This window comes from Trametes versicolor (assembly GCF_000271585.1).
Source record: "Trametes versicolor FP-101664 SS1 unplaced genomic scaffold TRAVEscaffold_4, whole genome shotgun sequence".
Taxonomy (NCBI): Eukaryota; Fungi; Basidiomycota; class Agaricomycetes; order Polyporales; family Polyporaceae; genus Trametes; species Trametes versicolor.
In genome coordinates this window covers 1,775,727-1,803,578 of record NW_007360324.1, presented here as the reverse complement: position 1 = coordinate 1,803,578, position 27,852 = coordinate 1,775,727, and the positions used below count along the sequence as shown (strand labels likewise).

The 27,852-nt window shown below is 58.8% G+C and overlaps 9 protein-coding genes across 9 annotated transcripts; 6 read left to right on the top strand and 3 right to left on the bottom strand.

The window, feature by feature from the left end:
* Nucleotides 1-43: 43 nt before the first annotated feature.
* TRAVEDRAFT_165520 (uncharacterized protein) lies at nt 44-924 on the top strand (the record flags this gene model as incomplete). Its single annotated transcript, XM_008038672.1, has 4 exons — nt 44-319; nt 379-501; nt 561-683; nt 747-924. The coding sequence occupies 4 exons, from the start codon at nt 44-46 to the stop codon at nt 915-917; spliced, it is 693 nt and encodes a 230-aa protein (XP_008036863.1). The 3' UTR covers nt 918-924.
* A 627-nt stretch (nt 925-1,551) lies between these two features.
* Nucleotides 1,552-3,886, top strand: TRAVEDRAFT_165519 (sorbose reductase sou1). The gene is made up of 6 exons (XM_008038671.1): nt 1,552-1,850; nt 1,912-2,294; nt 2,458-2,583; nt 2,730-2,857; nt 3,170-3,319; nt 3,396-3,886. The coding sequence occupies exons 1-6, from the start codon at nt 1,643-1,645 to the stop codon at nt 3,427-3,429; spliced, it is 1,029 nt and encodes a 342-aa protein (XP_008036862.1). The 5' UTR covers nt 1,552-1,642; the 3' UTR covers nt 3,430-3,886.
* Nucleotides 3,887-5,368: 1,482 nt separating this feature from the next.
* On the top strand, nt 5,369-10,206 carry TRAVEDRAFT_146112 (uncharacterized protein). The gene is made up of 8 exons (XM_008038670.1): nt 5,369-5,521; nt 5,578-6,507; nt 6,565-6,757; nt 6,810-7,384; nt 7,444-7,646; nt 7,701-8,848; nt 8,912-9,479; nt 9,541-10,206. The coding sequence occupies exons 1-8, from the start codon at nt 5,415-5,417 to the stop codon at nt 9,618-9,620; spliced, it is 3,804 nt and encodes a 1,267-aa protein (XP_008036861.1). The 5' UTR covers nt 5,369-5,414; the 3' UTR covers nt 9,621-10,206.
* A 2,758-nt stretch (nt 10,207-12,964) lies between these two features.
* Nucleotides 12,965-14,084, top strand: TRAVEDRAFT_146109 (uncharacterized protein). The gene is made up of 3 exons (XM_008038669.1): nt 12,965-13,531; nt 13,585-13,699; nt 13,756-14,084. The coding sequence occupies exons 1-2, from the start codon at nt 13,063-13,065 to the stop codon at nt 13,644-13,646; spliced, it is 531 nt and encodes a 176-aa protein (XP_008036860.1). The 5' UTR covers nt 12,965-13,062; the 3' UTR covers nt 13,647-13,699; nt 13,756-14,084.
* A 2,598-nt stretch (nt 14,085-16,682) lies between these two features.
* Nucleotides 16,683-17,672, bottom strand: TRAVEDRAFT_28124 (nucleoside diphosphate kinase). Its single transcript, XM_008037931.1, has 5 exons — nt 17,632-17,672; nt 17,443-17,557; nt 17,229-17,381; nt 17,085-17,175; nt 16,683-17,029 (listed from the first exon to the last, which is right to left on the bottom strand). The coding sequence occupies exons 1-5, from the start codon at nt 17,665-17,667 to the stop codon at nt 16,969-16,971; spliced, it is 456 nt and encodes a 151-aa protein (XP_008036122.1). The 5' UTR covers nt 17,668-17,672; the 3' UTR covers nt 16,683-16,968.
* A 234-nt stretch (nt 17,673-17,906) lies between these two features.
* Nucleotides 17,907-21,701, bottom strand: TRAVEDRAFT_64053 (transketolase; the record flags this gene model as incomplete). Its single annotated transcript, XM_008038668.1, has 18 exons — nt 17,907-18,067; nt 18,124-18,152; nt 18,205-18,324; nt 18,384-18,947; nt 19,005-19,080; nt 19,140-19,169; nt 19,228-19,685; nt 19,739-19,808; nt 19,865-20,391; nt 20,451-20,581; nt 20,632-20,734; nt 20,793-20,808; nt 20,863-20,951; nt 21,010-21,260; nt 21,320-21,325; nt 21,386-21,451; nt 21,501-21,546; nt 21,599-21,701. The coding sequence occupies 15 exons, from the start codon at nt 21,696-21,698 to the stop codon at nt 18,838-18,840; spliced, it is 2,079 nt and encodes a 692-aa protein (XP_008036859.1). The 3' UTR covers nt 17,907-18,067; nt 18,124-18,152; nt 18,205-18,324; nt 18,384-18,837.
* A 286-nt stretch (nt 21,702-21,987) lies between these two features.
* TRAVEDRAFT_118554 (UPF0287-domain-containing protein) lies at nt 21,988-22,366 on the top strand (the record flags this gene model as incomplete). Its single annotated transcript, XM_008038667.1, has 2 exons — nt 21,988-22,212; nt 22,274-22,366. The coding sequence occupies 2 exons, from the start codon at nt 21,988-21,990 to the stop codon at nt 22,364-22,366; spliced, it is 318 nt and encodes a 105-aa protein (XP_008036858.1).
* A 260-nt stretch (nt 22,367-22,626) lies between these two features.
* Nucleotides 22,627-25,904, bottom strand: TRAVEDRAFT_146103 (alpha-glucosidase; the record flags this gene model as incomplete). Its single annotated transcript, XM_008038666.1, has 13 exons — nt 22,627-23,412; nt 23,468-23,647; nt 23,701-23,817; nt 23,866-23,875; nt 23,937-24,118; nt 24,186-24,300; nt 24,353-24,443; nt 24,504-24,598; nt 24,656-24,814; nt 24,870-24,907; nt 24,961-25,181; nt 25,243-25,701; nt 25,757-25,904. The coding sequence occupies 13 exons, from the start codon at nt 25,902-25,904 to the stop codon at nt 22,843-22,845; spliced, it is 2,385 nt and encodes a 794-aa protein (XP_008036857.1). The 3' UTR covers nt 22,627-22,842.
* Nucleotides 25,905-26,404: 500 nt separating this feature from the next.
* On the top strand, nt 26,405-27,778 carry TRAVEDRAFT_36244 (tryptophan synthase beta subunit-like PLP-dependent enzyme; the record flags this gene model as incomplete). Its single annotated transcript, XM_008038014.1, has 5 exons — nt 26,405-26,515; nt 26,574-26,875; nt 26,927-27,105; nt 27,159-27,461; nt 27,519-27,778. 5 exons carry the CDS (start codon nt 26,405-26,407, stop codon nt 27,776-27,778), a joined length of 1,155 nt encoding a protein of 384 aa, XP_008036205.1.
* Nucleotides 27,779-27,852: the final 74 nt, after the last annotated feature.

Genomic DNA, 27,852 nt, shown 5'->3' with positions numbered 1-27,852 from the left:
CGCTCAAGCACGGTCCAGAGTGCACGACACCGTTGCCAACAATATGTCGCACTCCGAAACCACCCCTCACGCTGCGCACTCGCTCTCGCCGTCCCCCACGATTACCCGCCATCGCGCTGGCATAGCACCAGCCGTTCGCGCAAATGACATTCTAGGATCTATTACCGGCGGAGCGCACTATTCTGGCGCTTTGCCACAGCGGAATGCCGACGAGCCGCCTTTGCACCCAAAGGCATGGCGGAGGCGTAGTCTGCGCAGCACAGAACTTGATCCTAGCGTCGCCCTTGCGTTCAAGGACGTAGTCAGTGATCTTGAGCAGGTTAGTCCCATGGCTGGTCAGTTAATGCAGAGCTTACCTTGACATCCTGTGTAATATAGCTTTATGGGGGGAAACCCAATTTAGAGATTGTACGCCGGCGGTGGAACAAAGACGCGTTGCTAGAACATCCCTTGTTCAAGTGCAAGAACCTCCACGAAATCAGCGCGGTGCTATTCGCCCTGGTAAGCAGCCTTGCAGCTCCGCGAAGAACTAGCTAACGACCGATACCCTTCTGGTATAGCCTCGCTTGCTCAAGACAGTGCAACATGTTCAAACACGCATCCTATCCGCCGGCCTTTCACCAAATCGCCTAGTATATACGCAAACATATGTGTACACTCTTCGCCTCTTTGGGATTCGCAAGGTCCGAGTGTTCGAAACATCTCTTTATCCATCTGCACTTACGCATAGCTCGCGTCCTTACCAGGAAATCAAGTCAGTTGTTTTCGTAGACCTGGACGAGGACATGAAGATCGTGCAGCTTATGGACGAATGGAACGGAGAAGAGCCCTCCTCCCGGTGGGGCGCCGCGTCGCTCCGCAGACTCTTCGCGAAGATCATATCCTGGACGACGCGGGTGCCCAAGCATACGGGTTGAGCGTCATGCCCCTGTACAGTATTTGTCTGTTCTCACACAGTTTAGAGCCGCCCTCGCAGAGCTCTCCCGGGCCGAGACGCTTGGGGTGCCTATTGCATCCATCACACCCGCGCTCGCGCGCTCACCGCGCCAGGTGACTGCACTGTCGCAGCAGAGGCCGGACCACCGCTTTACTTATGTGATTTTGACGAATCCCATCCGCATGGGACCGTCGCAAACGCTATGCAGCTGTCCAACAAACAACGGGGTGCGCAAGCGGTGTCACGGAATTACAAAACTCGAGCTCGAGTTCACTTGGGAGTACGGTCATGGCACGCTCTTGCGTCCCAGCTGACCACGTCCGCGGGACTGTCTTCTCGTCTTAAAAGATGCGCCAACGCTCTTTGCACTTCTTTGCAGCGACCTATCAGACTTGCCGACTCGCGAGAGCTTCTACGCCGTCGTGCCTGCTTCCCGGAGTGCTCCAACGCGCAGGTCCCAGAATCCCATGACGGTCTCATGACCTCTTCGACCTCCCTTCTTCACTTTCTGGTATGATAGACTCCCGCATTGGTGGTCACGCAGCCTGTTGCAGCCTTCAGACGTCTATATGTACGTGCAGGTGAGAAACAGGACGGTAGCAAGTTCCCAGCTCGCCTCTACTACATCGCTATCACCCCCTCTCGCTATTGTCTCTCCTGGTTTCCGGATAGCGCAAGCCTCATCATCCACCCACACCTTCTACGATGAACGTAGCGCATACATCGAGGAGAGCCTTTGTGGCTTTGGCTCAACAGCGGCGCAATCTTGGCACACAGCACCTCCTCAGGGCCGGCTTCTCCAGCACCTCTCGTCTTCACGACGCAGCCTCGGACGCCTGGAAGAAGAGCGGCACCTTGCCATCGTATGGACCTGTGGGCGTCGCTAAAGCGTTGGAGGCATCGCCGGGCACGGGTATGTGCACCCACAACTGCGCAGAAGGGCGCTATGTATATCTTCTGACATTCATTCCTAGCCGCGAAACCCACGCTCTTCGCGAACGAGTTCTCGCTCGCGGACCGCGTCGCGCTCGTGTCCGGGGCCAACCGCGGGCTCGGACTCGAGATGGCGCTCGCCCTTGTCGAATCCGGTGCCCGCGCGGTGTACTGCGTTGACCTACCCGCGCAACCGGGTGCGGAGTGGACCGCAGTGCGCGACTACGCCGCGCGACTCGAGGGTCTCCCCAGCGATGGTCGTCTCGAATATATTAGCGCAGACGTGCGGGACCAAGCCGCAATGTGGAAGGTCGGAGAGACGGTCGGGGAGCGCGAGGGGCGCATGGACGTGTGCGTCGCTGCGGCGGGTGTGCTGAAGACCCATACGGACTGCTTGCAGTACCCGGCGAAGCAGTTCCAGGACGTACGTGGTCCTCTCTTTTGTTCAGCGCAGTGGGCGGTTGCGCATCCTGCTGCTACATGATCGGCGCAGTTGGCACCCGCCCGCAGGCCGAGCAAGCTCCGGCGCAGGACACACTCTGTCGAGCGTGCACGTACGCCTGTGACACTGACGCGTCGATCTACAGGTTTTGGATGTGAACGTGAACGGCGTCTTGTTCACTGCGCAGGCTGCGGGCCGCCAGATGTCGCGTTTCGGGAACGGCGGGAGCATCATCCTCATCGCGAGCATGAGCGGGAGTATCACGAACAAGGTGAGTACACGCACACCCGGTCTATGCCCATGATTCCCGGCTACGTGCAAAGGGCGCGCCGTGCGTGGCTGCGGGCGCGGGACTGGGTGTTTTGCAGCTTTGCATATCACTGACGGGCTGCGCCGGGACGCGTATCGGGATTACAGGACCACGCGTGGGTGTCATACAACACGTCCAAGTCAGCCGTCATCCAGATGGGCCGCAGCATGGCCTGCGAGCTCGGTCCGAAGGGCATTAGGGTCAACACCCTTAGCCCGGGCCACATTTACACAAAGTGAGTACGATACATTCTTCGCGGGCTCGCTGTCGACGCGTCGCCGTCTGCGCTGCAAACTGCAGCCCGGTGGCGCGCGCCAGTGCCATGCCGGTGTACGGAAGCACTGCTGCGGTAGTGCGCCCCGCCGGTCACCTCGTGAGCCCGGGCGGCCAAAGACGTCGAGAAGCGCGGGGAGAAGGCGCCTCGAGAGCGCATCTTTCTGTCCTCGGTTGATGTCCATGCTTGCCCATGTCAAATTGACTTGTCACGCTCGTCCTGAGGCGTGATTCCTGATCGAGATACGGACGCTGATGACATTATTATATATAGCATGACCGCGGCGTACCTGGACACGCAGCCGCACCTGCTCGACAAGTGGGCGAGCCTGAACCCGCTCGGACGCCTCGGGCGGCCAGACGAGCTGCGTGGGGTCGTCGCGTGGCTGGCGAGCGACGCCAGTACGTTCTGTACGGGAAGCGAGTACGTACCTTTCCTTCCGTCCGCGGCGTGGGCTTTAGAGCGCGAGGACTGACGGCGACTGTGGCGTGCACCGCAGCATACTCGTGAGCGGTGGCCATCATGCGTGGTGACGTGACATCCGTCTACGAGAGTTCTTGAAGCCATCGAGGGTTCGGGATCAGATTGCGGCGGGGAAATTTGTAGGAACATCTTTGGGTTCGAGGGATAACTGGGATCGCACCCGAAGCATTGAGTGACACCGATATACCATAACCAGCCTCAGATTGAGATTCGAGGCGCAGGGTGGGCCCGAGTCCACATATCACCATGACGGGATAGAAAAAGGCGAGCACCTTCGTATATGTATATGTAGCCCTCTGATGAGAGGCTGCAGTCACGGATGGGGAAGGGCAGACGAAGCATAGTAATGTTACAGTCTCAAGTGAGGTCGACACACGGCGGGCGTACACTCGCGCTCGCGTTGGAACGAGTTCAACGCCCGTCGCATTTCATGCTATGATATACGACGGCGTTTCAACTATTGTATGGAGGAGTTCCGCTGAAGAAGGGCAAACCGCAAGCTTCGAGATGGCGGCAGATGGAACAGATTCTATTCAAGCACGAACAGTGCTGGAAAGAGTCTGTGCACAAATGAGGCATAGCCCCGTCTGCACCCTTCGCGTTGTGTGTCTCGCATCGCATTTGCCGTCGTCAAATAGCGGTGGCCATTCAAACGAGGCAGTGCATTCATGGAGTGCGGTAATCGGAAGACAGCCTCTCCGTCTACGGCTAGTAGAAACAGTACTGTACTATCGCAGACGGGATGAAGCGACAAGCGGTGCAAATGCGCCTGCCAGCCTCGGATTTGTGAAGACTAAACGTATTGGAACTCGAAGCTGTGACCAAGGGGGGATGGCAAAAGCCAAGTACAGTCGGCTGTCTTATAATGCATACGCCTATGATGTTGATAGCGCCTGAAGCATAGTCTCAAAATTCATCATACGATGCACAATACCCCATAATGCATCAAGAAACCTCGACACAGACAATATGCATTATAGCACGGTCGAATGTGTGACGTGTTGCGTTTCCAGATGTGCGATAGCAGATCAAAAGAAAGTGGTTGCACGGGAGCATAACAAGGATCGAATAGACACATTGATGCCGTCAAATTACTCACCGGTAGAAGTAGGCAGTTCAGGAAGTATGGAAGGCGCTGCTCGGGGGCAGAAATAGGGCGATAACCGCATGGAGGTGACTTGCCGCGAGGCGCGCTGGCGGGGACGTGTCCTTGTAACCTTGTTATCCGAGCATGGGAAGCAGGACGGGGAGGTCGGAGAGAGTAACTGGATTGAGCAGGAGAGACAGGAAAAATCGAGGATCATATATAGCCCTGGGAGCGGTAGCGCGGGCAGGACGGCAGAGCAAAAGCCGCCGTGAGGGACAGGTGGCCGTCGGAAGGCGCTGGGTGAGAATAACTGCCAATCTTGCGAAGACGCTGACGAGAACGGGCCCGGAGAGCCAACTCCGAGGAGGCACCGACGAGAGAAGCATGTAGACGAGCCAGTAGGAGGTGCTGCACGAACAGGTGGACGTACACGCTGATGTGGGGAGCGTAAGGCACAGTGAGTGCGCAACTGCAAAGGGTTTCGGGCAGAGGGGAGGCCGTCGGCCCGACACAAGCAGGGATGAGACGGTGTGAGGCGGGCGCGTTGAGGCTGTCGAACGATCCGGAGGCTGCGGCGGCTGGAGCTCGACGAGGAGGAGGCGGGAGGCAAGAGGCGCGATGGCGGACAGCCGTGCGGTGCCGCAGCTGGGTGTCACCGGTGACCGCCCGTGACATGCTGTGACCGCCAGGGGGAAAAGCGGCCCGAGGAGGACGGCGTGACAGGGTCGGAGGATCGATCGAGATCTGAAATGCGCAGCGGTGGTGACTGCGGAGTGCGCAGGCCAGTGACTTCGCAATTGGCTGAGGGCAGATCCCGCTAGCATTCCTCCCCCTCACTGCGCATCGCAGCACTCCCTCTCTTTCTCTCCGTCGTCTTCCTTCTCTTCCTCCATCCATCACTTCGTCTTCAGCGCGTCGACGCGCCCACCACCACCTCTTTTACACGCTATGCAGGAGCCGTCCCAGACCAAAATCGCGACCCCTTCGAGGAAAGGCAAGGAGAGGGAACCAGACATCGCGGACAAGATAATCGCTCTCAGGCGAAAACAGGCAGCGTACGTATCCTTTATGTGTTCATTTGCGTGGCATCTCAACACCTTTCACTATACAGGATAGCTGTACCACGCGAGCGGCCCGAGAGGACGCAACCCTCAACCTCGTCCAGACCCACCCCCATGCACCCATCTTCGCCGCGAAGGTTACATGCGCCACCCGTCCCCAGTCCGAACATCGTTGTTTCGGAAGCCTCTCCATCTCATATGGACGCAGACCCCGAGGACTTTTCGCGCCGCCTCAAGATCTCGTACGGGTCGCCAAGAGCTTCACATGCGCGGCCAGCCGCGAACGGGAGCCCCGGTAAGCTCTACAACCCGAACACCGACCCAGTGCGGAGACCCGCCATGACCGCCGAGCCTGAAGTGATGTCCGACGGCGCATCAAGCTCGCATTCCCCTCGCGCCGCCCCATCGCGAGCACAACCCTCACAAGCACCGCGCGGCGCACAAGATGCTCATCGACAACTGTTCGATCCTCGCAAACATGACGCCGTCCTCTTCTCCTCGCAGCATCGCCATCACGGCTCATCTGCACCTCCCAACCCCTCCTCCAACGTCGGTCGCCCAACCCCCACACCGAAATCATCTGGCGACTGGGTCTCTGCATCCTCAACATCTTCAGTATCTTATGCACACTCTACTATATCCTCTAATTTCACACTCTCTTCCGCCACTACCGACTCATCTTCCGCCTCTTCGGCACTCTTCGATACCTCAAATCCAAGTCGGAAATCGGAGGATAGCGCGTCTAGCGCCAACGCGTTCTCGCGCAAGCTGAAGGAAGTCTACCGCACCATCAGTGGGCTGGAGAGCAGACTCCTTGGGAATGCGAGCGAGCGGGAACGCGCAGATGATAGCGAGCGTGGTGCGCACAGACCGGGCGTTCTGATCAAAGGGCGTCCGGCGAGCACGGGCGCACCGCGGTCCGGGGCAAGCGAGGAGGAAGAATCTGAGCGATGGCGTAAATTGGTCTCTGACCACCGAGCGTGAGTTTGGCCTCCCCGCCCTGTTACAATCCACTGATAACGCTGCCATTTTTCCAGACTCGCGGAGAGCATCCGTGAGATGCTCGCACTCACATTAGCGCCAACCGTTCCCGCGTCGCTCAAGAATATCCCCCAGAAGTACAACCTGATCATTCGTCTATGGTCACATGCCTTCTATCACCTGCTCGAGTCTCTGCGACACGCAGCGCGCCCTCCGACAACATCTCCAGTCGCGCTGGAGTACCTGCAGGTAAGTCTGATCCGGGACGCTCAGGCGCTGCGGATACTGACTGCGCCCACAGCAATTCCTGAACTACGCGTACGTGTTTTACGGCGGTCTGTTCGAGGAGCGCAACTACTCGCAGTACCGCGGGGCCTTCCTTGAAGCACTCGGCGACCTCTCCCGGTATTGGATGGCCGTGAGCGCGCTGGTGGAGGGGACGCACATCCCCAGCAACACCCTCACGTCCTCCGCAGTCGCGAAGAACAACCTGCTAGTCGCGCCCACACCAAGGCCGTCGACCCCGAACGCCACAACCGACGCGTTGGACCTCCCCTCCAACGCGGTCTCTCCGACGCCCGCACGTATCGACGATAGTCCGCAATCCTCGGAAGCCGAGATGCCGGTCGGCGCGGACGCGATAGCCGGCGGTGCTGCGCACATGCAGAACATCCCTAGCGTCGGGCAGGAGGCCGCGCGCCTCATGGAGCTGGACCCGGACAAGGAGCGATGGAGACAGGTTGCGAAGGAGTGGTTCGCGCGCGGGCTTGCCATCACGCCCAACTCCGGCAAGCTGCAGCACCACCTCGGCCTACTGTGCCGTGACAAGGACGGCACGGACGAGGAGCTGCGCGGCGTGTATCACTTCGTGAAGAGGTCAGTGCGCAGATAAAATTTGCTGCGACCGTGATAGCTGACGCGTTCAAATTTCGCAGTATGGTTGCCTTCCATCCGTTCTCCACGGCGCGCGAGTCGGTCCTGGCCATGTGGTCACCGACAGCCCAGGCGCGGCGTCAGGCGCCCGATGCTCGCCTGAGCGAGCTCTTTGTGTGCCTGCACGGGATGCTGTTCACGAACATCCAGCTCGATGATTTCAAGCTGGTGCTGGAGCGCTTCCGGGAGAAGCTCGAGATTGGAGGTAAGTTTGCGACGGCGTTCATGTTATCGAGCGCGCGCTAACTTCATTTACCAGACGGCGAGCAGGTCGAGGAGCGCGAATGGATCATGATGGCGCTCATCAACATCGGGTCCCTCTTCGAGTACGGCCGCCCCACCGCTGTCCTACGACGCGTCGCGGGAGTGGAGTCGCGCACACCCGGTGCCCCGGGCGCCAGCCCGGTGCTTGCTAACAGTGCGCAGGCGGGAAGGCTGAAGGTGTTGATGGCCAAACGTCTCGACGGCGATCTCTCCAAGATGGAGATCGACGATGAGGACGTTGACATCGACAAGTCCTCCCTTGGCACGAGCGAGGTGCCTTCCCCGACATCGGCGGAACCCGAACTTCCCGCAGCGCTTCAGCTCGCCATGGAACTCACCTTCGTCATGCTCTCGCATACACTCCGCAACCCAGTTCGCCGGGCCAGTGAATACGCGACGCCAACGCTCAACCCGTACAACACGGTCATCCTCACGTTCCTCGCTACCGTTCTCCGGGACCAATCCGCCCGGGCTGCGCTCGAGCGCTCAGTCCCCTGGGAGGACCTCGCGTCCTTCCTCTCGAACAACATTCCCCGCCGCGATATCCTTCGCGAACACCAGAAGGTTAGCGCGGAGAGCGGCATTCTCCTGACGAGCGGCTGCAAACCGCTCCCGGAGGACTGGTGCATTCGCGGCATGGGCTGGGGCGGCAAGAAGGTCTTCGAGCGCGGGTTCTGGACGAAGGACTCGGACACCGCCGGCGAGGAGCGCAACATCGAGGTCGAAGTGCTCGACCGCGTTGAGGTAGCTGACCAGGCGATGGATGGACTCGTCGAGGACGAGGACGACGGGCGCGAGGGCGCGAACGCGGGCGACAACCACCCCGACAAGCGGCGCTGGGTGCGCCTCACGCGCGCGGGCTTGCGCATCGCGCGTGACGTGCATGGCTTCAAGTTCGCCGCGGCGTCGCCCGAGGACGGCCGGCCGTGCTGGCGCGTCGAGGGCGCGCTCGCAGCGAAGGTCGCGCGCTGGAGCGAGGAAGAGAGGCACGCGCGGGACGCGGAGGAGCAGCGCATGCGGGGAACGCGCTGGGAGGACGACTCGATGGAGGTGGACGACGTGGAAGGCGGGCAGGTGGATGATGACTTGAGCGAAGACGCGGAGGACAACGAGCAGGATCCAGAGGAGATTCGGCGGCTGAAGGTACGCCGTCTATTCGGGTGCAGTTGTCTGTATGGAGCTAACCCGCCCTCCGCGCTTCTCAAGGCTCGCCGGCGATACTTGCAGGCGCTCCTAGAGTCCGGTCAACACGATGGCGCATCGCCAAGCCGCCGCTCGCGAGGATCACCTGCGAGGAAGACGGAGGCTGTGCGCCAATCGCTCCAGATGGTCGCAGGGTACACCGTGCTCGTCGTCGACACCAACATCCTCCTCTCGTCTCTCTCTGAGTTTTCTGCGTTGGTCGAAAGCGGCCTCTGGACCCTCGTTGTACCCCTCCCCGTCGTCATGGAGCTCGACAGCCAGTCGTCGAACGCGACGCCGCTCGGCCAGGCCGCAGGCGCTGCGCTCGAGTACATTTCGACGCACGTTCGCTCGCATGCAACGTCGCTGAAGGTCCTGACCTCGCGTGGCAACTACCTGTCGAACCTCAACGTGCGCACAGAGCAGATCGACTTCACGAACGGTGCGCGCAACATGGACGACCTTATCCTCCGCGCCGCGTTGTGGCAAGACGAGCACTGGGTCGACCGGTCTGCGCTCCTCAGGAGCGATGGCTCTGTGCAGGATACCTCTGGTGCAGCGAAGGTCTCCCTTCTCAGCTTCGACCGCATGCGTAAGCTCCTTCATCGCTTTCGAGCAGTACATCAGATGCTAACTATATGCTCCCTCCACAGTCCGCCTGAAGGCCCGCTCCCGTCAACTCTACGCCGCCAACGAGCAGGATCTCGCACGCATCCTCGCTACCGGCACATAACATACGTCGAAGCCAATGGGTGGCCCTTGTGGATCTGCGCTCCTCCGGCGTGTCGTCTCACTGTCCCGCCTTTGTTACTCCCCCTTGCAAATCTCTGGCGTCCTCGCTTTTCGATTCGATAGCCGCCATCTACGCGGCACTTGCTCCGGCCACTCGGAACGACGACATCTCCGCCTTCTATCGTGCAGCTCATGTCGTCGCGGGTGCCCCACTGCAGCGCCTCCCCGTGGCCCCTGGGGTCCGCTTCGCCGACGCCCGACATCCTCATTGTCGGCCGTCGGCGGGGCGCCTAACGCGTCCTCTCGCTACCCTCTCGTGCATAGCATCCACGCCTTCGCTCCCTCCTATTTATTCACATCCGCACGTTCAGCCTCGGTCTGTTGCATCGTCTAGTACTTATCATCTACCTGCAAATTTCTCGCGCTGCGTCCGGCACCCGGTACATACCCTCACTAGGCTCTGTTACCTCTATATCTCCAGTCTGTCTGCCCCGTGTTGTCATAGCTACCCACAACCAGCACCGTCGTTCTCTGTATCAGCATCTCTAAGTACTCGTTCATAGGCCTGGCTCCGGAATGCAATAACCCCAGTCTCTCGGTGTACCGCAGCAGCTATTTGTGCAAGTGTGTGCGTTTCGGGAGGAAAATCCGGAGTCGGAAGCTGTGCTGCCGACGCGGCGTAGCGGAATACGGAGTCCGCGCTAGCTCCGATCGCAGCGAGTCCGACCACCACTAAGAATGCTGAGTCTATCCACCCGACCACTACCTGTGCTAAGCTCAACTGGGTACTTTCGGCGGCGCAAGGGTATTCAACGCCGACTGCGGCGAAATATGACAACATTATCGAGTTTTCAGCTGTTGAGGGACACGATGCGGCTGAGGACCACAATCATGCGCACCGTCTAGCCGCCCCAGTGCGTCACTAGGGGACACGTCGCATCGACGATGGACAATACAGGTAAGTGATATTACAACATGATCTGCATTCGGGGTCTAATGCTTGAATCTGCTACCGCTGCATTGTCAGTGTTTCACGGCAGTACCTGCTACAGCGCATCATATCACGCAAAGAGCAGTCAGAATCGCTTAACGCGTCGTGACTGTACTCGATTGAACGGCTGCGACAAGCCCTGCACGGACGTGGACATCAAACAGTTTACACTGCCGCCTGCAAGGCTTATTTGCAACCGGCGTGCGGTCTAGACATTTGTCTCTGCCGAGTCCGATCTAGTTGAGAGGAGATTGAAGTTGTCCGATATGCCGGAGCGTCCATCCCTTCTGTGCCTTGGTCGCAGTCGTGGACTTACAACTCAACTTTGACTTTGACCACCGACGACGCTGACGAAGTAGACAGTGTCCGCCTCGGCTACCCTACCCCGACCGACGTCCTCCGTAAGTTGCTGCCTCATCGCGACGCATAACGCGCTCGTATTACACAAATCAACCGCTGAACACATTGTTTCAGGGTGTAACTGTGCTTCATACCGCACCGCTGGTGCGCTGCCCGCCACCATCATGGTGGATCCACAGACTAGGGTGGTCCGCGCTGTTGGTCGAACAGGATTTGCGTCCGCGCAGCGGCCGCGACTGCGTATTCTGGCGGCGGCGCGATGTCGCACCGCGGAATGCCCTGGCCATCGTCCTTGTCGCCATGAGGCGGTGCAACTACGCGACCAGCTCGGGCTAAGCCACTCTAGATGACGGTGGGCGCGTGCGGGACTGCATCGCGCTGATGGACGAGCGCATACAGTCATTCCGGGGGTCGCCACCGCTCTGGTACCGGCGGGACCGCGATGCGCGACGTTTACTGCAGCAGGCTTCTTGCTAGGCGAGCTTGTGAGTATTGCTACTTGAGGGACGAAGATATAGGGGTGACTGATAAGTTCCGCTGCTTCTAGACGCCTACAGGACTACTCCGTGGTAGCGCTTTTTATGCAGCGCCCGCGGTCCGCGTGCGGTTCGATCCAGCGTCTGGCATGCTATCCCACCTTCGATGCACTCAAGCGCACAGGGACTACGGCTGCGCGTGCGCCCTTGACCCCAAGGATGCGCTGTCGCTGTGGCGCCGTACCCCATCGGTGCTGCTAGACATCGCCTCTGCGATCCGCGCAATAGAGATACGAGTGCCACAAAGGCGCATCGACCGTGCGGTTCATACCATGTCGTAATGATGTTTTATCACCGCGCAGTGGGGTGGGCGTCGTTCTGAGGAGGCGAGCGGCCTCGTACCCGACACGGCGTGGCCTTTCCAGAGCCCAAGATGAAATTCCAATGGGATGTTCTACGGACAGCATTTCTTACCCGGTGCGATGCTGATTCCCCGATGTCCAAGATGCCACTGTTCCTGATTAACGCACAAGAACGCTCTCAGGCGCAACCTATGTTGTATTGAACTCGTACCGCTCGGCGGAAGTCCCGATGACGCAATCGCGCAGTGCCTGTTACGGAACTGTCAGTGCCATCCGTATTGAGAACGACGTAGATCCCGCTGCTCTAGTGCGGGACGCTGAGGCCAAGGCTTCCGTGCTATAGAGCTTCCAGAATACTGGCCTAGGGGCCAACCAAGCCTGAAATATCCAGCGCTGGAGAATGTCCAGGTATATCCAAACTCTGTCTCGCACACCGAGTACTGCTGATTGTCTGGATTCTTAAGGCGCTGTGGGCGGCAGCACTGCAAAGGAATTGGAGCACCCCGTTACCGCCGTGCTGTTATGCAGTATAGCACGCGAGGATGCGGCCTGTTTCAAGTGCTCGTTCGGACACCCGGTGTAGCAACTTCCCGCCTGCCAATGTTCGATCCGACGTCCCCTCGTGAGAGCTCCCCTATACTCCTTTCAAGGCGTCCAACCTAATCTACACGTTACCACGTCGGAGACGGGCATTGGGGATGTGAGAATGATCGCTGTACGGGACAGTTCGATCTCCCCTAAGCACTCACGCTCTCTTCGTGTTCTGGATTGTCGTTGCACTCATGCTCTTGGCCAGGTGTCCTGTTCATGCTACGCTTAGCGCCATTGACATTGTGGTCTTTGCTTCCCATCCTCACGGGCGCTCGCGAATCAGCTCGACGTCACGGTGCCGTGATCATGGCTTCTAATGTGTGAGCTCATGTACTGACCATGCTACATTCGTACAGCGTTCTCAAAGAAGCTCGGATCCAATGCCAGCCAGCGGCCAGAGACTCGACGGCGCCAACTACGGCTGAACCGCCGCTGCTCTGATGCGTAACGAGAGATGGTCTTCGCCTGCTGTCTGCACGTCGCCCTCCGACACCGGCCGACGGACAATGCCCATGGTAGCAGGGTGAGTCCGGAGAAAAGGACAACGAAGCCCCCGGTCGGCGTTGACAGCATGTCCGAGCGCGCCGGAGGTAATCAGCCAACTTCGAGTCCGGGCGAAGACTTTCCAGAAAGGCAATTCGATCATGGAGGGCGGCGCGAGCGATGCTGGGCTGGGTTGCAATGCAGCATCACCACGATCCTGCGCCTGGCAGGAAAACCCGCTCAGCGTCCCGCGCGCGTTCCATCTTCGGCGCAGCTGCTATTTGGCACCGGAATGTCACCCATCGGCGAGCGCCTCCCCAGCGCTACATTGGCCGCTTGCGCAGATCTCGTTCTCCGGTGCAGCGTCTGCGCGTGCTATATAGTACGCGGGGCCGTACTGTGAACTGCAGCTCGCTCGCCTACCCAGGGGTCCGCCACTCCGTACGCCTTCCGTGCCACACCCATCCTCCCCACTACCCCGCAGCCACCATGCGCTTCTTGAAGCTGTACGAGCACCCTGAGTTCAAGGCCGAGCCGGAGGATGTCACGCTTTTGTCCACCATCTGCTTCGTGCTCGCCCTCGCCCTTGCCGGGGCCCTCTTTATCCTGGCAGGGTCATGTCTACTGTTTTGGGACGACTGCAGCACCAGTAAGTCCTCGTATCGGCTTAACAGCTAAATGGCGTGCTGATATGTTCTCCAGCGTTCCAGGTCTACAGCTCAAGACCGCACGTCCTCACATTAAATCAGCTGCTGCACGGCTAAAGCTCGCCGACACCCACATACTTATATTATAGCTTAATCAAGGCAGCGTATAGGTAGGCATTCTCTGCGTTGCCCACAATAACCCTCCATTGACATATGTTCCTGATAGAACGCCGCCAGGTCGGATCGACTACTCTGTATCATTAGAACGGTCTTTGAAATACGTCACTCTCAAGACTCGACAGATGCCAGGCGGTTCCGCGGGCTTCCACATTGCCAGTGATCTCCCACCCCGACACGCCGTCCACGCCCTGGATGAGCAACTAAAACCCCCTCTTGCGGTCCGTGGACGACACACACTGTAGATATCCATCGCTGCTGTCCTCTCCCCCACACAGCAGGTTATCGTTATTCACCTCTATTTCCATACGTGTACCACTAAATAGACCACACTATCTTGCTAGACCACCATGTTGAACACTATACACTATACTGTACTACCACCGCGCTGAGCGCGCCTCCCTGTCGGTTCCACGCTGTACCTTTTGCAATTCATGGAAACACACCGAATTGTGGCTAGACTCGAACAACCAACCAAGATACGCCACCAAACACAACGGGAGTGACAGCCCAGGGGGCGGCACCCTGCGATTTTCAACCGTTGTTCGCCATCGTACGGCACGCCCGGAAATCAACGCGATCTCGGCACAACCATGTCCAAGGCAGCCCGTCCAGGGGAACGGAAACTATACTGGACATGGAAGGGCCGAGCCACTCTCGATTTAACGCACTGGGCTCTAACTCGCTGACTCGGCTAGATCGTGAAAGACGCGCTGGGCTCTCTTCGATATACACAACTCCACTCCGATGGTACACACGGTACCCACCCCACCGTGCCCACTGAGAACTCGGGGCACGATAGCCTGGGCGCAGAGTCCGTCTACACCCCGCCCCCTCGGAAAGACACCCCATGGACTCCGCGCCGCCCTCGTGGCGGTCTTTCAATCTGCAGGTGTCTCAGCAAACATTCCTGTGCAACCATTTGAAGTGCGCGAACATACCGCGTTAGGCGTGCGGCACTGCCGCCAGTGGCGGTTGCCATAGCGCCAGCATCCACACGCACCTCCTTGATTCCGCGGCATTGCGCGCGCGAGCCAGCCGACTCGAGGAGCCCTAGCGGTTCGGCAAGCACACGCCAGCCAGAGGAGTACCGTGGCCGATCGGCCAAAAACGGGGGCACCTTCCTACTAGTACCCGCTCGCGGCCGGTGCTCCACGCCATCCCTCTCCAGTACGTTCGGCCTGCGGAGTGGGGGTCCAGCGTATCGCCTTGAAAAGCGCACAACGATACTAGTCAGCAAGCACGAACGTCGGCGGCGGTAACGGATCCTACCAATACTGCGTACTTTGCCATGTGTCACTTGCGCCTCGTCACGGCATCGCCGCCCGCTAGTGCCCTGGGGTCCAGCGCCGCTGATCATCTCCTGGTAAGACGCAATGGCCAAGACAGATAGGCTAATAGAAAGCGGCCGAGATGAACGCGCACCTAAAATCCCAACAGTTCGGGTTATAGTCCCGGTACAGTAGCCGCGGTTTTTGGAGCTGCCGGCGCACAGTTGAATGAGGGCCGGATGTGTGTACCTGACGCTCCTTCGCAGCTGCACGCACCTCCCTAATTTGCGAGACACAGCATGGGTACCGCACTGTCGATCTATTCTCGGATTTGCATCCCCGACGCAGCGAGATCGGCGCCGTGGTGCAGATTCGATCCCATGAAGTCCGCCGAGCGCGCCAGCCACTAATATTGCCGTGCGAGCCATAGTGAGTTCCCGCCTCTTTTGCAAAACCAGCCAGATGCTTGAGACAGACGCCAGCGCTCGGCTCACCAGGTTGACGTTATGCTGAACCACCGCGGGCCCGGGGGCTGATTGGGGGGCCTACCCTGGAATACCAGGCCCCCGTAGGTCCACAGCACTGAGCGGCTGCAGACTCCGAACGGACGCAGTTGCAGTAGGGTATACTGGGGACACATAGCCGTCCTGGATGCGTCGGGCGCAGTGCGGTGATTGTCCCTCCGCCGAGCGGGGCGCCGTCGCCGTTGTCGCCAAAGACTGGTCAATGGGTAGCGCAGGCCCTTGACGTCGGCAGACACGGAGCATCGGAGGGTATTCACGCTACGCCAAGACATAGCCGGGTTGCGTAGAGGTGGTGCTGAAGGGCATTGGACGCGGTCAGGCGCGCGGCGCATGCATACTGTCTGACCGCCCGGGCTGTACAAGGCGAGTATGGGAAAGTTGTGAGGCGTCTGGCATACCTAGGTACCCTGTGCGCTGTTCAGCACGCGCGCTGCGGTCGTCTAAGGAGGAAGACGCACGTTTAATGCTAAATAATCGTCACAGATATGGTACTTCTTGCCCGCTGCGAGGGAGGTGTCAAGCACGATGCTGCCTTGTCTCCATGACCTCCATCTTGTTGCAGTGTCTCAGTGCGATAGATGGAGGGCCCCTTCATGGATAAGCTAGAGGTTACGGTGTCCATGTGGGTGCGGGATAGATGCCGTGGCGGCGCTATCGAGAAAGAAAGAGTCAGCCGTGACATCCACTTCAGGACATGCGTAGTACTTGCATAGCCACTCCAAAGGCTGACTCAAAACCTTTATCTCATCCTTCAGCGAAGCATCTACGAAGCATCCGACCTACGCCGGACTGCTGTACCCTACTTCTCGACACCTGGGGGTCGCATGAGTAGCCTGCAGGGGTTACGACAGCGCGAAATCGCCGTTTCACAAATTCTACCGGCCAGAGCTAAGTTCGCTGCAAACTGCGGAGGAATATGGCGCGCCGTCCTGATGCCTACAGATAAAGAGAAGATTAGTTCCGTGAACTCAGAATGCGAAGTCATGACAGAAGAAGGTGACGCGTTCGGTCTACCAGCAGCTGCAGTGGCCTGTTCGTTGAAGGTGTGCGTACCAAGAATGGCGTTGGCAGACTAGAGCGACCATCGTATCAAACAACCAAAGGCCAAACTTAGCTTCAGTCGGCGGCCTCAACCGGACCAACCGGACGTTCGGGATGAGGGCATGCAGGTAGAAACTGTCCGCCTTGCTGGTACGTTTGATTCTAACGGCGGCCGAGCTGGAACATCTCCTCACGTTGATATAACGGATGATGATGGATATTGATAGTCGGCGTGAACCTTGCGGCTGGCACGTTCGATGCTTCTTTTTATACAGAAGGGCAGCCTGCAGGACGGTGCACGATCGTTACGGCACGTTGCTCCAGAATAGGACGTGAGGTCATGGGCTTGCAGTTGAGCTTCTAGACTACATGCTGAGCCAGGTTTTATACAAATGTTGTGCTCGACTTCTTCCCTGACGGACGCATCTACTCGAAGATCCACTTGGCCTGGTCGTTCACGTACTGAACGGTGCCCTCGGGGAACCAGCTGCAGCCGAAAAAGATGAGCGAGCAGCGGGCGAATGAGAGGAAAGTTTGCTTACAGCTTGATCTCCTTCTCGGCGTTCTCGACGGAGTCCGAGCCGTGGCAGATGTTGCGGCCGACAGCGAGCGCGAAGTCACCACGGATGGTGCCTATCCACACAATAGTCAATACATGCGATAGCAAAAACACGAGAGATACGTACCGGGGGCGGACGCGAGGGGGTTGGTCGCGCCGAGCATGACACGGCCGGTCTTAACGGCGTCAAGACCCTCCCAGACCATCGCGACGACGGGGCCGGAAGCCATGTACTTGATCAAGCCGGGGAAGAAGCCCTTGCCCTTGAGGTCCTCGTAGTCTGCGGGCGCGTCCTGCTGCTCAGATACGGTGCAAAAACACGCAGATCGGAGGGCACTCACGCTTCTCGAGGTGCTCGGGGGTGGCGTGGACAAGCTTGAGCGCAACAAGCTTGAAGCCACGGGCCTCGAAGCGGCTGATGATGTTGCCGACGATTCCGCGCTGGACGCCGTCGGGCTGCACATCGAGACGCGGTCAGCACCGTTCGGATCTGTGCAGGCGCGGGTGCGCGCCCGACGCGTTCTGCGCACCTTGACCATGATGTAGGTGCGCTCGGAGACAGACATGGCGATTGTAGGTGCTGGGTGGGGGAGATGGAAGAAGATGAAGAGGTGGAAGAGGGCGAAGAGGAGGAGCGGTGTTTTATACATCTCGCCCTCGATCTCTACATGCTCTTCTGTTAATCGCTGCCAAATCGGGCGGAGCGGCCTGCGAGCTCCCGCCACCGGAGCCAAACAGCGCCAAGCACGGCTCGGAGAGAGTCGCGGCGTGCACCGAGACGCGGGCGCCCAACGACGAACGCTGCATAAACACTGACAACGATGACCATCGTCGGCCCCCTTGGTCCCTCGCTCGCCCCCCTCATCCGCCGGAACAGGACCCTTTACCAGTGGTTCAAGCCCGTCTCGGACTGGTACGCCAATGTCGCGGGCCACAGAAAAGTCGGCTTGAAGTACGACGACCTCCGTGCGTCACTTTTCTGCTCTGCGTTTTGTGTGGTGTGGTGAACGGTGCCTTTACAGTCGTTGAGGAGCGGCCCGACGTCGAGCGGGTGAGTACACTTATTCTTTCCGTCATGACTGTCATATTGACGGCGCGTGCAGGCTCTGGCGCGCCTGACCCCCCGCGAGGAGTACGACCGCGCCTACCGCTTCAAGCGTGCCTCCCAGTGCAGCGTCCTCCACGACAACCTGCCCAAGGACCAGTGGCTTAAGCCCGAGGAGGTACGCAAACCCATCTCAGCCTTCGGTCCTTCCCCCAGCTCACAAGGACCATTATGCAGGATGTCCGTTACTTGAAGCCCCTCGTCGAGGAGGTAGAGAAGGAGGACCTCGAGCGTGTCAAATGGGACACTATTGCGGTCGAGCGGAGGAGATAGACATCCCGCACTACGCGGTACACCACTATAGCGGACGAGTATCAGTCTTGTCGCCTAATACAGCTCGTCCTCTGCCACGCTGGACCTCTGCCCGAATCTTCGTGTCCCTCCCGTCAGCCAATCAGGAGCCTTCTATATCATGGGCATAGCGCACCGGTGGACCGCAAGACTCAAGTCTGCAACTACGGTCCTCACTGACAAGTGCCGAGCCGGTCGTTGCTTCTGCATATCTTTCCATCGATCTATCGCTGAACGTATGGTTCATTCTATATAGCTGAAGAAGTACAAGCGACCGGACTACTGCATTCTATCGTACCACCCATTAATCCGCTAAAGCCCTTTCGAAACCCATCCGCGATCACAGGTGGTCTCCCCCGATCGTGTCAATGGCCCTAACCAGGGGCGAGATGACCTCGCCGCCCTTCTTCTTGTAGAAGGCGACGACCTTCTTGCCGACCTCCGCGATGTCTGCAAGGCACCATATCAGTCAGGGTGCATCTTAATACCTGATACGGGCTGACGTACTGGGACCAGTGAGGCCGAACTTCTCGTAGACCTTCTTGTACGGGCCAGAAGCACCCCAGCCAGTGAGACCGAATGCCTGCGCGACGATCGTCAGTATCGATGGACGGCTACGTTAGCAGGACGTAAAGAACGCACCTCGTGGCTGTACTTCTGCCATCCCAGGGTCTGCACAAATGGATGAGCCGTTGTTTTTCCATAAAGGATGACGTCGAGAAGCACATACCGAGAGGGCCTCGACGGCGAGGATGGGCGCACCGCTGCGGAGCACGCTGAGCTTGTACTCCGCCGGCTGGAGGTCGAAGATGGACCAGCACGGCAGGGACACCACACGGGTCTTCACGCCCTCCGCGATGAGCTTCTGCGCGGCCTCGAGCGCGATCGAGACCTCGCTGCCGGAGGACACGATCGTGAGGTCCTCGCCCTCGGTCTCGTGCACGACGTAGCCGCCCTTGAGGCCGCGCTCGAGCGTCGAGCCCTCCAGGTTCGGCAGGTTCTGGCGCGAGAGCGAGAGCACCGAGGGCGTGTGCGTGCGCGTGAGCGCGGAGTAGTACGCCGCCGACGTCTCGTTCCCGTCTGCGGGCCGCCAGAAGTCGAGGTTCGGGATCGCGCGCAGGTGCACGGCGGTCTCGATCGGCTGGTGCGTGGGGCCGTCCTCACCGAGACCGATGGAGTCGTGCGTGGCTATCGATGAGGTGAGTCGTACGCGGGGGCATGGGGGCAAGAAGTTCACTAACCGACCCAGATGACCTGGTGCCCGCTGAGTGCCGACAAGCGGACGGCACCTGCAGCATACGACACAAAGTTCTAAGAAGGCTCGTTAGCTGCCGCGTACCTCGAGGGTACTATAAGACGTAACATACCATGAAGGTCGCAACGAAGGGGATGATACCACCATATGCGTGCAGACCGTTCGCGATGGCACCCATACCGTGCTCACGTACACCGAAGCGGATGTACGTGCCCTTGTAGCTGCCAAGACCGGTGCTCTCAGGCTGGAAGTCGATCATCGTCTTCGTGCGGGTAAGGTTGCTACCAGTCAGATCCGCAGAGCCACCAACGAGCTCGGGGAGGACCGGCACGATCGCGCTCAACACGATCTCGGAGAGCTTACGGGACGCCTGAGCATCGTCCGAAGCCTTGTAGACGGGAAGCGACTTCTCCCAGTCGGTGGGAAGCTTGCCAGAGATGCGGCGAGTCAGCTCGGCGTACTCCTTGGGGTACTTTTGGCCATATGACGCGAGGAGGTCGTTCCAGGAGGCCTCGAGCTTGGCACCACGGGTAGCGGCCTCGTGGTATGCGTCGTAAGTCTCCTTGGGAATGTAGAACGACTGGTCTCCGGGAAGACCGAACTTGGTCTTGAGAGCCACAATGTCATCGGCCTTCAAGGCTACGGCGTAACAACGTCAATAAACGTATATGGATGGGTCTGGACATTTTGCGACGTACGAGCGCCGTGAACACCGTGAGTGCCCTGTAGCTTAGAGCCAAAGCCGATGGTGGTCCGGAGACGAACGATGGTGGGTTTGCTCTTCTCCTTGCGCGCCTCCGCGATGGCGTTGTAGATGCCCTCGAGGTCGCTGCACGGAGGGTCAATACGCGCTTTGTGCCAACATAGTGCTTACTGTACCTGTCACCGTTGTCAACGTGGAGCGTCTGCCAGCCATATGACTGGAAACGCTTCTCGACATCCTCGGTGAACGCGACGGCGGTGTCACCGTCGATGGAGATGTCTATGCACAGTCAATTGAGCCTCTCCTTGGCACGGTGACCAAATGCAACGGCGCTCACGGTTGTCATCGTAGATCTATATCACGCAATCAGAACATATTCATGGGAAAACGTTCGCGCAGGTACTTACCACAATCAGGTTGCCGAGCTGCAGGTGACCGGCGAGCGAAGCAGCCTCGCTCGCGACACCCTCCATGAGGCAGCCGTCACCGGTGAAGACTTTTGGCGGACCTCGCACGTTAGTCGCTTGGATACACCCGGCGCGCGACAGACGCACCGTAGGTGTAGTTGTTGATGAGCTCAAAGCCGTCCTTGTTGAAGGTCGCGCCAAGGTGCGCCTGCGCAATGGCGAGACCGACGCCGTTTGCGAAACCCTGGCCAAGGGGACCGGTCGTGACCTCAATGCCGTCGGTGTGGCCGGCTTCAGGATGACCAGGGGTCAATGAACCGAGCTGACGGAACTGCTTGAGGTCGTCCAGGGACAGCTTGTAGCCCAGAAGGTGGAGCAGGATGTACTGCAGCGCACAACTGAACAGGCATGCGCCTTCAGAGGGAAACCTGGCATCTTTCTTGGCGAGGGGACTCACGCATGGCTATCATACGACGCGCTTCGTTAGATCCTGAAAAAGCGCGTGCAATAAATCGGTACGCACCCGTTGGACAGAACGAAGCGATCACGGTTAAACCACTTGGAGCTCTTGGGGTTAGCGTTGAAGAAGCTGGGATCGGAGTGAGCGGGATTCTCTCAAGGCATCGAGAAGAACATACCGGGTGAACAAGACGTGAGCGACGGGGGCCATGCCCATCGGAGCACCTGCACATCGTTTAGTCCGCCGCGCCCGGAAGGCCGCCGAAGAAGTACACACCGGGGTGGCCGGAGTTGGCCTTGCCCACGACATCGGCGGCAAGCGCACGAATGGTGGCGACGGCGACGTCGTCCGCGGAGTGGGCAGTGAATTTGGACATGGTGGGGATGAGGAGAGGAGGGGGAGCGCGGATTAGCAACCGCGCTATATACTCCCTCGCGCCCCGGTCACGACATGCCTGAGCTGATATCTAATCGGGCATCCTCCCCAAGGCGCTTGCTCTCCCCCGGGTCCCGCGTCCGGTCCGGCCCTACCTTGCCCTCCGACCACCACCTCCCGTCCCCTGCTCACCGTCTCTCGCCGCCCTCGCAGGCAAGTGGTGTCTACGGTCTCGCGCCGGTCTCTGAGCTGCATTACACCCGACATAATCTGCGCTACCACCTGACAGCATGCACCCGCAGCTGACGGAGAAAAAGCTAGGTTCGCATCCCCCGCCGGCCGTGTTCTGCAACGCCCATACACGGCATAACTCCGTGGCACTGACTCATCGCGTTCTCATAGTCTGCTTGGATTTTATCCAGGCGCTCGACGCTTGCCACGCCAACGGGTGGTCGCGCTGGACGGGTGCTTGCAATCAGGCCAAGCATGACCTGAATATGTGCCTTAGGAAGGAGGTGAGCCAGTAGCCGCACTCTCGAATTCCCACAGCACTTCAATCTATCTCTACTACACTAGCGCATCGATCGCACCACGAAAAACCGTGAAGACGCGAAGTCCCGGCGCGCCAAGACCGAGCAGGCGTGGAAAGAACTGCACGACGACGAATGAGTTCAGCACGCCGGCCATCTCCTCGTGCGGTCCATCCGAGATGGTGTTTTACCTCACGGACGATTGACCTGCCGTCATGCCAGGGTAAAGGTACCACGGTGCTTCCGCGATTGGGACACATATCTCTCACAGGCAGTGTTACCTGCTCCGGCCGGTGTTCGCAGCCCTCTTGTCCTCCCACGCGTTTCACGCCCTAATCAACCCCCTTCATTCATGTATGCTGTGCTGTGCGCGGTTCTCGTCCGCCGCATGCTACCAGTCTCAGCATCACAAAGCTTTCGTTGAGCACGTGAGACTTGGGATAGGGCCGAGCCGTTGCGGGGATACTGAGGGTTGACAACGACCTCAACCTTCACGCAGAATGCACGTACTTTTTTCAGCACACCTCGCAAATCACAAGCAGGGCGAAGAGGGATCATATCCGTCCATTGCAACGTAACGTACACACGACCTTTTGCTTATACGATAGTCCCCGCTCACAACTTGAGTGACACCTCCTTCTGGCCCTGCCCAACCGCCGCCGTCTTCTGCTGCCCTCCCGTGAAATAGGTCACAGAACGCAGGCCAACCTCGCCCTCCAACACGCTCACGCGCACCTCTCCGTCCCGCACCTCCGCTTTCACGACGCCAGCAATAGCCGCAAGCTTTCCACTGGGCACCTCCGTCTGCACAACCGCACCCTCATCCAGCTCGTACACATGTACCTCCACGTCCTTCGCGAACTCGTAGTCCGGTCGGCCGACCTGGTGCGGGCCGAGACACAACACGCTCCCCTGTCGCACCCACACGGGGAGTTCGTCGATGGGCACGACCTCCTTCACCCAGACGGGGCCCGTGAGCGTGCGGGAAGGGTGGAAGAACGACGTCCAGCGGCCCGCGGGCAGGTAGAACTCGGACTCCTCGCCCTCGGGCACGAAGACGGGCGCAACGAGCAGGTTCGGGCCGAGCATATATTGGCGGTCGAGGCTGTGGGTCGTGCGGTCGTCCAGGAATTCGATGAACATCGCGCGTTGCATTGGGTGACCTTTGGCGCGGCCGGCCAGCGACTGTCGGGGCAGTTAGCACGGACGGATGGCGCTAAGATGCTACAGAGAAACATACCAGGTTGTACAGGTAGGGCATCAGCCTGTGCTTCGCGTCAAGGAACTTAGCCATGTAGGTCGCGGCGGCCTCGCCGTACTGCCAAGGCACCCTATAGGACATGGAGCCGTGCAGACGGGAGTGTGATGAGAATAGCCCGTATGCGACCCAGCGATGGTAGATCTCTGGGGGCGGATGTCCCTGCGGCAGAGTGTCAGATTGGCGCACTACCCAACAATATCAGTTCTTCTCACCTCAAATCCGCCAATGTCATGAGAAGCGAAGGCGAAACCTGAAGAGGTCAAGCTAAGGCCTCCACGCAGGGTCTCAGCCATAGCCTCGAACGTCGATTCGCAATCGCCACCCCAGTGCTATGAAGTCGTTAGCCCAGCTCAACACGCGCTGCTAGTGCGACTCACTACTGGGAACCTGAAATTGGGGAATTCAGCACGGTCGCCCCGAAACAGCGTATTGCAAATATACTACTCACCTCTGTCCTCCTGCAGCCGCTGAACGCGCAAACACGACCGCTTCGCCTTTGCCAAAACGACGCTCCAGCAGACGGAACACCATCTCGTTGTAGATGACTGAATACGCATTGTGCACCCGCATAGGATCCGATCCGTCGTGGAACACGACATTTGCGTGTGGGATCCGCTCGCCGAAGTCAGTCTATTCAGCAAATCAAAGGCATTCACTGTAAGCAAAAAAAAAGTGTTTATGGTGGATCACGGCTTACCTTGAACGTGTCTACCCCTAGGTCGACAAGAGCCTCTAATTTCTGCTCATACCACGTTCTCGCCTCCGGGTTGGTTATGTCGACGACGCCCAAGCCAGGCTGCCACAGATCCCACCTTTCCCCTTGTTAGTCCCGAGGTCACGCACAAAAATACTGAATACGCGTACTGCCATGGGGTTCCGTCCTTCCGTTTGATCAGGTAGCCTCCGCGCACGGCTTCCTGGAAAATAGGAGAAAGCTGGGAGATGTAGGGATTGACTTTTGAGCAGGAAAGATAAATGTCAGTGATAGGTGCGAGCATTTGCTGGAAAGACGCACTCCATACGCAGATCTTGACGCCGTATTTCTGCTTGATTTCAGATAGATAGGCCTTCGGGTCGGGGAAATTGTCGGGGTCGAACGTGAAGGAGCACCTGGATTCAAGCCATCAGTACACCCAGCCAGGACAAGGAGCAACGACGCCGACCTACCATTCGTATTGCTTCATCCAGAAGCAGTCGAGGTGGAACACCCGAACGGGGCAATTCCGTGTCTGCATCCCTTGCAGGAAGCCGGAGACCGTCTTTTCATCATAGGATGTCAGGAAAGAGGTGGAGAGCCATAGGCCAAACGTCCATGAGGGCAGCAAGCTGGGAGTATCTCTCAGTCAGTCTCGCGCGTCGCTAGTCAACTGACATAACTTACGCAGGTCGCCCAGTGAGGCGCGTATAACGCTCCAAGATCTTGCGTATAAGCGTCAGCATAGTCTCCACAACACTCGCATGTGCGCCATCACCTCAAGGGGGGTCGGGCCATAGATGATGAAGTACTCCAGGCTCTCACCGGCAACGCTCGCACCCACACGGCTGACCTTCTCGCTTCCCACCTCGAACTCCACCTCCCCAGGGTGGTTCACGAACACACCGTAGTTGCGGTTCGTGATGTAGAACGGGACACACTTGTACGCCTGTTCGCTCGACGTCCCTCCGTCCTGGTTCCAGATGCTCACGGACTGGCCTGCCACAGATGCGCGTCAGCGTACGCCCCCACACCCAGAACATGAAAGACGGGCGGTTACCGTTCTTCACGAACGCGCCAAACTGCTCGCCCAGGCCATACACGAGCTCCCCGGGCGACAGATTCAGCTCCGAATTTATGTAGCGCACTGTCTCCGGCGCTGCGTCCGGGCGCGGGTTCGCGCTGACGTCCGTCGCGAGGCACGAGCTGTTCGACGCGCTCCGCAGCGTCCACTTGTGCGGGACGTCATAGATCGCCTGGTGCTTGTAACCGGCAGCAGTGAGCGTGCGCGTGGGAGACCGGAAGGTGATGGTGTACGGGTTCTGCGTCACTTCTGCCGAGAGCCCGCCGCTCGCGACCGTCCACGTCGTCTCCGTCTTCGAGAGCGCGACGGCCGGGACGGGCGGGTCGTCCGGGAAGAGCGCGATGTCGGGCGTGGGGTCGATGTGCTTGAAGTGCTCGATCTTCACGCCGACGACGCCCTCTGTGGGCGAATGCACGCGGACGCTGAACACGGGTCCTGTGGTCAAGTGGTGAGTGGTCGTATATCTCGTAGCGCCATGGGGGGTGCGTACCGGCTAGGGTATCGCCGCGGTGGCGGATCGGTTTGGTGGAGACCTGGAGCTTGTAGCCGCTGCCATCTTCCAAGCCCTGTACGACCTGCAGGCCGAAAGACGGCTTGACGCCACTCTTCAAAAGCCAGAATCCGTCGTTGAACCGCATGATGTCCGGGGTGTGGACTGGACCATCGCAGAAGAGTGGGATGGAGCCCTTTATATCTATCCCGAGCCAAGCTCTCAGCGAACAACGCGAAACGGCCCGCGTCTTCCCGCCTGTGCGGCACGGGGAACCATTGCGGTTTACCGAGTGCTGGGGCGTGGATGCACGACTGCGGCAAGTGCAGGGCGATTGAAGCCGATTAGGCTTCGCACATGATGCGCATTATGGCCAATCTAGAACACGATGAGATTGAACGAGCGGCGGAGCATGTGAAGCCGACCTTCGCGATGAACACTATCCAGCTCGGGGAGAGGCAAGTTTGAGATGTACAGGCACGGCGGTGGCACGAGACACTGTTCCGGCCGAGTTCCCGCCCGGCACGTACGGTCCCCTCCTCCGCGCTCGACTAGAATTTGACTCGACCTACATGATATGAGTCCTTCGCCGATGTATAGGGCCCTAAAAAATCAAGCATTGCAGTTTCCTAGTACGAGATGGCCAGAATGAGCGCCGATCACCTAAAATACGGCGAGAAGTTGTGGGTCGAGACGCCCCTGATACGTTCTACACACCTCTCATCGCTGCTGCACTGCAATGTATACCTCAAGCTGGAGGTAAGCGTCGGCCTCTACACATACCCGACGTACGATCCAGGAATTGACATCCCCCCAGACGCTACAGCCATCTCAATCTTTCAAATACCGTGGAATTTCCCATTTCGCGCAGCATGCCCTGCGCACGCATGGTCAAGATGTCCACCTCATAATCGCATCGAGCGGTAACGCTGGGATCGCTGCCGCTTGCGTTTCCAAGGTCTTCAAGCTTCGGTGTACCATCTTTCTGCCTCAGGGAGTCAGCGACTCTACCATCGAATTTATGCGTAGAGAAGGCGCAGAGGTTGTGGTCACGGAAGGTACCTATTACTCGCAGGCACTGCAATGCGCGAAGGCGGCCGTCGAAGCCGAACCCAAAGCGTGAGTATGATATGTCCAATACGTTACTACATCAGCTCACATGTGCAACAGAGTGATGGTACCCGGATACGACAACCCTATACTGTGGGAAGGGCACGCAAGTATGGTGCATGAAATCCAGCGCCAGCTGCCTGACGGCACACGTCCGGATGCTATTTTCTGCAGTTTGGGTGGTGGCGGTCTGGCGGGTGGCATCATAGAGGGTTGTAAAGTTGTTGGCTGGGATGACGGTGAGCAATTACTCGCGAACGTGAACTGCGAAGTGGACTCACATACCAGCTAGTACCACTTGTAGGCGTCGAGACCCATGGCTCAAACTGCTTCTACCAGTCGCTGTCTCTGAACGACGGGCCATTCGTGGGAGAGGCAGCCTCGCGGGCCATCTCCGAAGGTACCAAAGCAGAGAAGAACGTCGAGCATGGCGTGAGCGTCGCTCACCTTTCGTCGTTGCCATCGAAAGCGACATCTCTTGGCGCGTCCTCGCCTTCCGGGGCGGTGGTCAAGAAGATGTTGGAAAGGAAGGGCGGCGTGAGGAGCGTGTGCATCCCCGACGAAATGGCGATGCAGGCTGCTCTCAACTTCGCAGGCACGTCTCTTCGTGGAAAATCTTCCGTACGCTCGGTGTGCTGACTCCTTCCTGCAGAGGACCACAAAACGCTGGTTGAGCTCGCATGCTCAGCAACTATCGCCCCTGCATACAAACCGAGCGTCTTCCGCAAGTTGGTGCCGGAGTGCGCACCAGGTATGAAGCTTGCAAGTATCGTGTTGGTCCTTTGCGGTGGCTTCAAGGTCTCGTTGGCCGAGATGGAGGAGTACAGGCGGATTGTGGCCGCGGATGTGGTCGCGGGAGGAGATTGGGTCATCACATGCAACGGAGAAACATTCGCGGCTTCGAAGGTGTAGCACAAGCAACGGACGCGGAATCTGGGACCTTCAACCTGTAAAAATGACCGAAACATCAGAGCTGAGGTAAATGG